Genomic DNA, 10,860 nt, shown 5'->3' on the forward strand with positions numbered 1-10,860 from the left:
ATAAATAAAAGCTCAGGCCATGAGGGGTGTGAGCATTCTGTTGGGAAGACAAATACTAACACTGCTACATAGAATGTCAGTATGTTCATTATGTATCATATAGGGAAGGGGTTATTTATTATAGATATGTAGATCTAAAAGGAGAGCTATTTCAAGTGAGTTATGGTTGGCTTAATCATTTTGATTACTAACCTTATGATTAGTCAATATATGAAATTTCATGTGAATGAATAATTTCACAAGAAATGCATGTACTTTGTAAATACTTGTATGCATAAAAATGGTTTGTAAGTGTCTGAGAATAGATTTTTCTTAGTGTAACTGAGCATGTGGGAAACCTGCACATCAAGAACTTCAAGCCGTTGAAGTTCATACGAGAAGAACATATGAAAAGATGGAATGATCTCCCATGCTTATGGATCGGTAAGATTGGTATCATAAAAACGGCCATCTTACAAAAAATAATCTACAAACTCAATGCAATTCCCATCAAAAGACCAACATAATACTTTACAGACTTTGGAAGAATGATATTTAACTTCATATGGACAAAAAAACAAACAAACAAAAAACAAACAACAACAACAACAAAAAAAAAACAACAAACCAAGATAGCAAAAGCAATCATGTAAATTAAAAGAACTTCTGGAGTTATTGCCATAAAAACATACAGGTTTGTCAATGAAATCAAATTGAAGAAATCAAATTGAAGACCCCAAAATAAATCCATACACCTACACATACTTGATTTTTGGCAGAGTAGACAAAACTATACAATGTAAAAAAAAGAAAGCATATTCAATAAATGGTGCTACTCTAATTAGATATCTACATGTAGAAGAATGCAAATATATATATATATATATATATATATATATATATATATATATATATATATATAGTTACCCTGCACAAAACTCAAGTCCAAGCATATCAATGACATCAACATAAAACTGGATATATCAACTAGATACATTAAATCTGATCCATATAACTCATTTATAAATACAAGGTTTACACCCAGTCCTTTTAAAGCTGCTATTACAAATTGTCGAGGATAGTTAGAAAATAAAAGTGAATGTTTTAAGTTGTATTAAAATACACATTAATGTAATCAGATTCATGGTCTTGTCAGATACTAGTCTAGCACAGAAATAGGCATCCTAGGTAAAATAGCTAGTAAATAACTAGAACAAGCACATTTGTGTATTAAGAATTGCTGTAAATAGAGAGATAGACAGACAGGCAGACAGATAGATATCATCAAGTGTGAGTAGAACAGGAGGAGAGAGAAGTGGAAGAAAGAACTGAGACTGGTGGGGGTTATCTTTGGGAACTAGAAACCTAGGACAAGATAAATCCCAAGGAACCTACGAAAGTGACTTTAGCTATGACTCATAGCAATAGGGATATCGAACCTGAAACTGCCACCTCCTTTAGCAAGGCAAGAATTCCAATGGGGGGGGGCATATGAATACCAACCCAGCTACAACTTGTCCTGCCTACAAGATGCACAGGGATACATATGGAGCAGAAATAGAGGGAATGGTCAACCAATGACTGGCCCAACTTGAGACCCATGCCATGAGAGTGAACCCATCCATGACTCTAATAATGATATTCTACTTGCAGATAGGAAATTTCCATAATTGCCCATCTGAGAGGCTTTACCCAGCTGCTGATGGAAACAGATGCAGAGACTCACAACCAATCATTAGGTAGAGCTTGGGGAATTTTGTGGATTTAGGGGGAGGAAGTATTGAAGGATCCAGAAAGGGCAAGGACAACACCAAAATCCCACAGCACCAACTAACCTGGGCCCATATGGGTTCACAGAGACTGAGCCACCCACAAAAGAGCATACATTGGATGAAGTTATTCTCCCTCCACATATGTAACAGATGTGCATCTTCATCTTCATGTGGGAACTCTTAACACCTGGAGCAGGGGCTGTTCCTATCTCTAGCCTATGTTTGGATCCCATTCCCCTAACTGGGATGCCTTGTCTATGCTCAACAGGAGAAGATGCACCTAGTCTACTGTAGCATGGTATGCTTGGTACCCATGGGAGGCCTCACCTTCTCTAAGGAGAAAGGGAGGGGAAATGGAGGATGGGAGGGGGAAAGGAGGAGAAGCTATAACTGGGTTATAAGTAAATAAATAAATAAATTTTAAAATTCCATAGATGATGAAAAAATCATAGTGCCATGAATCATAAATGTTAAATCATAATAAAAAGTGACATTGACAAAAATGGGCTCTGTATACAAATAAAATTTGTATGAATATTGGCATGTGCATGCCTTTGTATAAAATAAATAATGAACATGTATTTTCTCATGATGAGCTTTTAACAAGTAATAATTTTTCATGGGATATTTTATTGTGGATAATTTGTTAAATATGAGATGTACACTATCCATAGGGTTGAAACATAGTTGATTCAAAAGTATTTAAGGACATGTGATACTAAGGAACTACTAGGCACAAGTTCAGATTCTTTCTGCCTTATATAAAGGAGAGAAAATTTTATGAATTTACCCAATATTCAAGCTACCAGATTAACATACATAGATAAGAGAAAATGAGCAAAACAATGCAAATAAATATATCTTCATTTGCATCACATCAAAAGAGATCAGCATTTCCTTCATCAAAATTTGCAATGTCTTCAGGCTGTTATGTGTAAGGCATACCACATCTAGATGGAGGTTATTTCAGCTGTCTAGGAAAATGTAAGATTTATATGACGGAAAATACGAAGTCATTAGCAAGGCTTATATTTTGTTTGGCTTTAGATTTGTAAATTATTTAAAGGAACATGCTATTGGGTTTTGAGTATTGAATACCCACAACATTTTAGTAGCATGTTTTAACAGCTCTTAAGTGGTGACAACAGGAGTTGAAGCATTCACTTGAAGATGAGTGACATAATGAAGAACACATTTACAGTCATTCTGAGTGTGGAATTCATAATTGGCAACTTTGGGAATGTATTCATAGCAGTGGTGAACATCATGGACTTGGTCAAGAAAAGAAAGATCTCTTTAGTGGACCAGCTCCTCACCGCTCTTGCCATCTCCAGAATTGCGCTGCTCTGGTTAGTACTGGTGAATTGGTGGCTTACTATGCTCTACCCAGGGAAATTGATAACTGAGAGAAAGGTTGGGCTAATACACAGTATCTGGACAGCATTCAACCAGTTTAGTCTCTGGTTTGCTACAAGTCTCAGCATCTCTTGTTTTTTCAGGATAACAAATTTTTCCAACACTATTTTTCTTTATTTTAAGTTCAGAGTTAAAAAAGTGATAACAGGGACATTGCTAGCATCTTTGGTTCTCTTGGGCTTAAATATTATAGTTATTAATGTTCCTGAGAACACTTTGATCACTGAATATAAAGTAAACATGTCTTACAGCTTGAGTTTGAACGACACACAGTTTTCCATGCTGCTTTCATTTGCCAACACCATATTTGTGTTCATACCCTTTTTTGTGTCACTGGTCACTTTTCTCCTGCTCATCTTCTCCCTGTGGAAACATCTGAGGAAGATGCAACACAGTGCCCAAGGATTCAGAGACACCAGTACAAAGGCCCACATCAGAGCCTTGCAGACATTGATTGCCTCCCTCCTCCTGTATGCCATTTTCTTTCTGTCTCTTGTTGTTAAAGTTTGGGGTCATCTTTTCCTGGAGAGAAAGCTGATGCTTCTGGCCACACAGGCTTCAAGAACTGCTTTTCCCTCGGTGCACTCCTGTGTTCTTATTCTGGGGAATGCTAAACTGAGAAAGGCTTCCCTCTCTGTGCTACTGTGGTTCAAGTGCAGGCACAAAGACAGAAATCCCAGGGTGCAGAGAACTGGGGTTCACTTATGTGTATCATCTTGCATATCTTAGAGGAAAGTTGGGTTACAAAAAATTCCTGTATTTATAAATGATCAGTTCTGATTTTTATAAAAAAGAATGTATGTTAATCTTTTAAGTTACAAGATAGTGGTTTGAATAGGTGCTATATAAGCATTTTACAGTATTTATAGAACATATAATGCATGTTTGTTAATATTTAGATATAAAGATTGTATAAATACAGATCAGTTGGGTGCAAAAATAATTATAGTTAACTAATTTTATAATAGTTAATTCATTTTAAATGTCTCTGAATGAGAAATCTAGATATAAGATATAAATTTACGCATGTTCCTTAAAGTAGAACATTATAATTTTATATACCATTCTTGCTGTTTTTACTTTCCAACTTTTCACAAGCTTGGATCATCTGGGAAGAAGAAACTTCAACTGAGAAAATACTGCCATCTAATTGGGCAGTTGGCAAGTCTGTGGAATTTTTCTTAATTGATGTTTGATGTGGGTAGGCCCAACTCACTGTGGGTAGTGCCATCTCTGGGATGGTGGTCTTGGGTTGTATAAGAAATCAAGTTGAATGCCATCAGGCCTCCCCACCAAGGGGAGGTGGTCAAATATGGGGCACCAGAGTTCATGTCAGAGTCAGTCCCTGCTCTCCACATAACTGTGGTGAATGATGGCACTCAAAGAAAGAATAAGCAGGCTACCAAGATGAGACTTGATAGCTTATGATCATATGGTGGGGAAGGAGGTCCCCCTCAGTCTTAGACCTAGGGGAGGGGAATAGGGTGAAAGCAGGAGGGAGGAAGGAGCAGGAGGATACAAGTGATGGGATAACAATTTAGTTGTAATCTGAATAAATTAATTGAATACTTTTTTAAAAAGGAATCAAGCTGAGCAATTCATGGAGAGAAAGCCAGTAAGCATATTTCTCCATGGTTTTTGCATCAGTTTCTGCCTCTAGGTTGCTGTTTTGACTCCCTAACTTCCCTTCAAGATTGACTAAGTTATGAGTTGAAATACAGCATGTCCTCCCAAACTTGCTTTGGTCATAATGTTTATCCTACTAGTAGACAGCCAGCTAGAACATATACTTAATAATATTTTTACATGTGAAATGTGTTTAAAGATTATATAAGAAAAGATGTATATGATATGGGTTACTGGAAATAAATTTGCTGTCAATCATTTAAAACATAAGATTCAACTTAAAAATTTCAAACACATTATGACATCATGTACCTACATTTCATTAGGTTGGATAACAACCAGTTTGTTATAGGACAAAAATTTTAAGTGACCTAGATGAAATAAATGGGGATTATTTTATATGATTATGTGTTGTTAATATTGGTTAAATAACACAAATGAGAGGGAGAAAATAAGTGAATTTATAAAGAAAGTAAGAAGTTTTTAAATAATTTAATTGCAAAAGGGATATAAAGAAGGAAGCTTTGCATATGCTCTGTGTACAGTGTTATTTATATTTTCAGGAAGATAGGCATTGTATATCTTAAAAATGAATCCTTACTTAATACTTAATTTAATAATGAGGTTTTTTTTTCATGTTGCTGATTTTTTTCGGTATGGTTCTTTCTTCTCTTTGTGTAATACTTTCATTTATTTATGTATGCAAAAACTATAAATATTTTTCTGCCCTTGATCTTAAACAAATGTTCAAGAAATGATGTCTTTTTTGTTCACCTATCTGGACAGATTTTAAGTAGAAACAGGTGACATAAAATAAAAAGCAGGTTGTTTTCAATATAAAAGCAAATGGTTTAATAGTTATGCCCCAGGTAATCTGTGCATTTCATACTTTTCATTCTCACATAGCATGTGAGTAATCTATGATTCTGAGAATGAAAAGGCTTAGCAGGACTTTAAGTTGTTAGCATTTTCACCTTTCCCTTTCTTCCCTGCAATCCCTCCTATATACCCCATTGCTGCATTCTCTCAGATTCATGAAAATTTGTAATTGTTGTCATGTCTATATACATGTATGTGTATATATTAATATATCATATATACAGATTCCTAAATTATGTAAATGCAATATATTCTGTTAGTATAATATTACTTATGTGTATATGCTTTCAGGGCAGACCACTTTATAGTTGATAATGTACTCAGGGATACTCTCTTGGGAAGAATATTTTCACCCATTGTTAATATTTTCTAGTTGCTTGTAGTTCTTTGTCTGGGTTTGGGGACTTTTGAGAATTCCTTCCTCAATGATAGCTTGTCTATTGGCATTTTCCATGCTCAGGTCTTGTTTCAGAAGCCATGTTGATATTTTATGGTGTACCTTCCCTGACATTCCTAGCTGATTCAATTTCACAGTAGACTTCCTGTTCTTGTTTTCCTGCCCCCCTTTTCTGCCCACTTCTGGGACCACAAGCTTCAGACAAGGAACAAATCCTACATGACCAATAGTCTGGGGATACCTCTTGCCTGGGCATCATGGGAGAGTTGGCCTTGGGGACATGAAATTAGGAGAGTTGACCTTGTCCATAGCCAGGTACAGTATTTGGGAGAATGGGTCGTGAACACTGTGGGAGTTGTTGTGGGTGAGCTGGCCCTGAGGGTATGAGCATGGGAGAACTGGCCCTGGCACCCATATCCCATGTGGTGGCATAGATGAGGGAGAAATACCCTCCTAACCCCTTACTCCTTACTACCTTATGCAGGCGGAAGATCAGGCCTGATGGTCATGAGTGCAGGAGAGACGCCCCTGCCCCTCAGCAGCTGCAGCACTTGAGAGAGAAGGCCCTGGGCATCAGGCTAGAGGCTGACACTGGTTGTGGGGGTGGCACATAACCTGACCCTGAGCACTTGGGAGCTGAAGACCTAACCCAGTGCCTCACCTACAGCAGCACTTGGTAGAGCAGGCCCTGCATTGTGCATGGGCAACACAAGAAAGCTGGCCATGAAGGCATGGGAAAGGATGAGACAGCACCAAGGGCATGAGCGCAGGAGAGCTGGATTTTCCCTCTTGCTGTCTGTGGCATTAGCTAGGACAGGGCAGGGGAACTTGCCCCCGTGGTGTGGGTGCAGGAAATCTGGCAGGTTGAACAACTTAGATACCTTTCAGGCCCAGATCCAGGGTTTGATGAACTCTTGGAGTCTATGCATGGGCAAATTCTACAGATCGAAAACTACAGGATCTCCATGACACAGGGCAATCTGGGAGCAGTCCCAGTGAGGTTCCAGTGTCAACCATGCAACAGAAAGCAGAGTCCTTGTACCAGGCCAATGACTCATTGCAATGAACATTTGCAAGTGAAGAAGTGTGAAAAAAGAATATACTAGAAGGCACACTACAGCTTTCACAGGGAGATTTTTTTTTCTATGTTTCTGGGAAGGTTGCAAGGATGGAGGATATGTATAAGGGGATGGGAAATAAGTAAGATTGAGAATTTCTATGAGAACATTCAACAATTGTTTATGTGGTATGGTTGAGTACTTGTTTAAAGTTTTTGTACAATGTACTCGTAGCATCTCAAATGGAACTTATATTACAGAGAAAGTGGTAAGGGACTATTATGTACAAGTTCATATGACTGCCTTGTGCCTATGTTAGAGTCATCTAAGGAGAATTTCCAAGTACTCAGATAAGAGATTAACATATGCAAACAAAATGAGCAAAATGAGGCAAAAATTCCACTTATATATCTTATTTGATTCTTAGTATAGGAGAACTCTTTTTCTTTCATAATTTGCAAATTTTTCTAGGATGTTGCATGTTGTACACAACATTAGGGTAAAGCTCAGCTCAACTGTCTGGATAAAGACAAGATGTTTATCACAATGTATGATGTCATTAATAAGACTTACTGTGTTCTTTGATGTTATACATGTAAGTTGTTTAAAGGAGCAGGCTACGAGGTCTTGAAAATAGGACCTGCACAACATTTTAGAAGTATGTATTAGTAAGCAGTGACATAAGAGACTGGGGATTTCATTTGAAGATGAGTAGAGGCCTGAAGAGAATTTTTAAAGTCTTTTTGAATGTATAATTTGTATTTGGAAGCATTAAAAATGGATATATAGTACTGGTGAACATGGAGTGGGGCAAGAGAAGGAAGATCTCATCAGTGGACCCTCAGTGCTCTAGCTATCTCCAGGATCACTGTACTTCCATTAGTATTACAAGATTGAAAGCTCTATATTATCTATCCTGGAACATGGATCACTGAAAAAAAAATGGTTGGATAATTTGTAGTACCTGGACAGGTGCCAGTCATTTTAGCATCTGGTTTGCAACAAGTCTCTGCATCTTTTATTTTCTCAAGACAGCAAACTTTTCTCAAACTACTTTTATTTACTTTGAGGTTAGAATTAAAACAGTGGTTACAGTGTCTCTATTGGTGTCATTGATTCTATTGTGTTAAATCATTGTAGCTATAAACATACAGTTGGATATTTTGATAACTCAATGAATGATGAGCACATCCTACAGCTTAAATTTGATGAGCACACAATTCTATATCATTTATTTGTCAACACTCTATTCATGTTCATACCCTTTGGTGAGTCACTGGTCACTTTTCACCTGATCATTTTCTCCCTGTGGAAACTGAAAAAGGCACAGCATATTGTCCAAGTGTGCAGAGACAGCAGCACCACTGACCAAATCAGAGCCTTGTAGACAGTGGTCACCTTTCTCCTCCTGTATGTCATTTACTTTCTGTCTCTTGCTGAAGTTTGAAGTTCTCTGATTTGGAAGAGAAAGTTGGTTTTTTTTGTCCCACACAGGCTGCAAGAATTTTTTCTTTGGTATACTCCTGTGTCCTGATTCTTAAAAATGCAAAGGTGAAAAAAGCTTCTCTCTCTCTGATGCTGTGGCTGAGATGTAGGACCAAAGATATAGATCCCAAGATACAGGTCTGGAGCTAATTTTTGTGTGTCACCCTGTACATTCTAGAGAAAAATCAGTTCATAAAAATTCCTGCATTTACTCATTTTGTGTTTATTAGTATTTTTCTAGTTCCTGTAACTTTTGCAATGTACAAGAACATGTTCTTAATGACTACCATCCAAACCTATGACAGTCTTTGTGGTACAGAAAGGCTGTATATTAATACACAAATACTAAAATTTGTATCAGTGCAAATCCCTTGAATATAAGACAATCTTATAGTAACAAATAACATTAACTTTATGTCATTTGAATTTTAAAAATGAAAGGTGTGACATCTAAAATAAATATATAAACATATACATATTCTACAAAATAAAATATAATTTAATATACATTTAATATATTTTATACATTAACTTTATTTTTAATTAAAATATAATTACATCATTTACCCTCTTCCCTCTGCCCCTTCCATGTTCCTCATCTTGCTCCTTCTCAAACTCATAGCCTCTTTTTCCTCAATGCAAATATACATATAAATGTATATATTTAATACAAATGTATATATTTAATACAAATGTATATATTTAATACAAATATAAATGTAAATTTAAAAATAAATAGTAATTTCACATATGTGTTTGAGTATGGAGTGTATTAGGTCTGTTTAGTGTTTCTGTATGCATATGATTTCAGAACTGACCATTTGGAAAGGAATTATCAAATATGGGGCTCAACCCTAAGGAAGACTAATTTTTCAGCTCTCAGGATTACTTAGTTGTCTATAATTCTCTGTTTGGGAGTGAGATCCAGTGATATTTTACCCCTTTGTGTTCTTGTGTCTACTGATGTTGTATTTGTTCAGGTCTTGTGTAAGTAAGCATACTGTTGAGGTATCATAGATGAAACTTCCAGACATTTCTAGAAGATATAATTTCACAGCACATTTTCTTTTCCTTTGGCTCTTATGGTTTTTCTGTTTCATGTTCAATAATCTTCTCTGAGTTTTAGATGTAGATATTGTTTGATGTCTTCACTATAGCTGAGCACCCATGATTTGTTGATTTTTGTATTATGATCTGTTGTTTTCTGTAGTGATCTCTGATGCAAAGAAAAACTTCTCAGAGGAAAGGTGAGAACACATATCTCAGTGGACACAAGGATACGTTTTTTTAATGTTTAGTTTTTTGATATATGGCAACTATACATATTTATTGGGAAAGTATGTTAATTTAGTACATTATACAATGTGTAATAATCAGATCATAGTCATTGGCCTATCTATTACTTAAGACATATTATTTCATGGTCCTCTGAACAATCCAAATCCACTTAAAATAAGCAATTGGTTGTGGCAACAATAGTTATCCAACTATGCTGCAAAGCACTAGAAATTATTTTTTCTCTCTAGTCATACTACTATATCCATTACTTATCTTCCTTCTAACACATACACATAGATTTCTACTTGATATATTATATTCAGTATATAGTAGAATATAACCAGAAGTAGGATAATTTGATAGATTATATTATATTGTGATATTTTACCTAGATTTTTAATGAAGCTTCGCACTGTTCTCTGTAATGACTATGATCATGTTTATTATTATGCACAGCACATGAGAGTTCTACTTTCTCTACAATTTCATGAAGATTTGTTATTTTTATAATGACCATTTTAATTCGCTTGGCATGTATGTATAATAGTGGTTTTGATTTACATTTTCTGATGGCAGTGCTATTCTACATTTTCATTCTTATTGTTTTTATCTTTTTAAAAAATTTTCCTTTTAATATTTTTTATTTTTTACATATACATTCATATTATTACACATATATACAGTAAACTACCTTTAGCAAGAAGAACCATGACACAATCAGGAATTATAGAAATGTTACATTGTTAGTGTTTTGACTAACTGTGTTTGGCAGCCTTGAAGAAAATATCTTTCCTATCCTGGTGCATCTAAATTTCTGAATGTCAATCAATATGTATCATATCTCATCTTTGTCAACTTAAAATATCTATCTAGACCTAAAGACATATTAACCCCTAAGCAACTAAGCTTAATTGTAAAACTAAACTATCTGGTCTTCAACCTCATCAGAGACTTGAGTGGGAATGAAATT

The 10,860-nt window shown here is 35.7% G+C and overlaps 1 protein-coding gene across 1 annotated transcript; it reads left to right on the top strand.

Annotated features, from left to right (window-relative positions):
- Positions 1 to 2,921: 2,921 nt before the first annotated feature.
- LOC311587799 (taste receptor type 2 member 116-like) lies at positions 2,922 to 3,896 on the top strand (the record flags this gene model as incomplete). The annotated part of the gene is made up of 1 exon (XM_084764998.1): positions 2,922 to 3,896. One exon carries the CDS (start codon positions 2,922 to 2,924, stop codon positions 3,894 to 3,896), a length of 975 nt encoding a protein of 324 aa, XP_084621124.1.
- Positions 3,897 to 10,860: the final 6,964 nt, after the last annotated feature.

This window comes from Acomys minous (genome assembly GCF_964271855.1).
Source record: "Acomys minous genome assembly, chromosome: 17".
NCBI lineage: Eukaryota > Metazoa > Chordata > Mammalia > Rodentia > Muridae > Acomys > Acomys minous.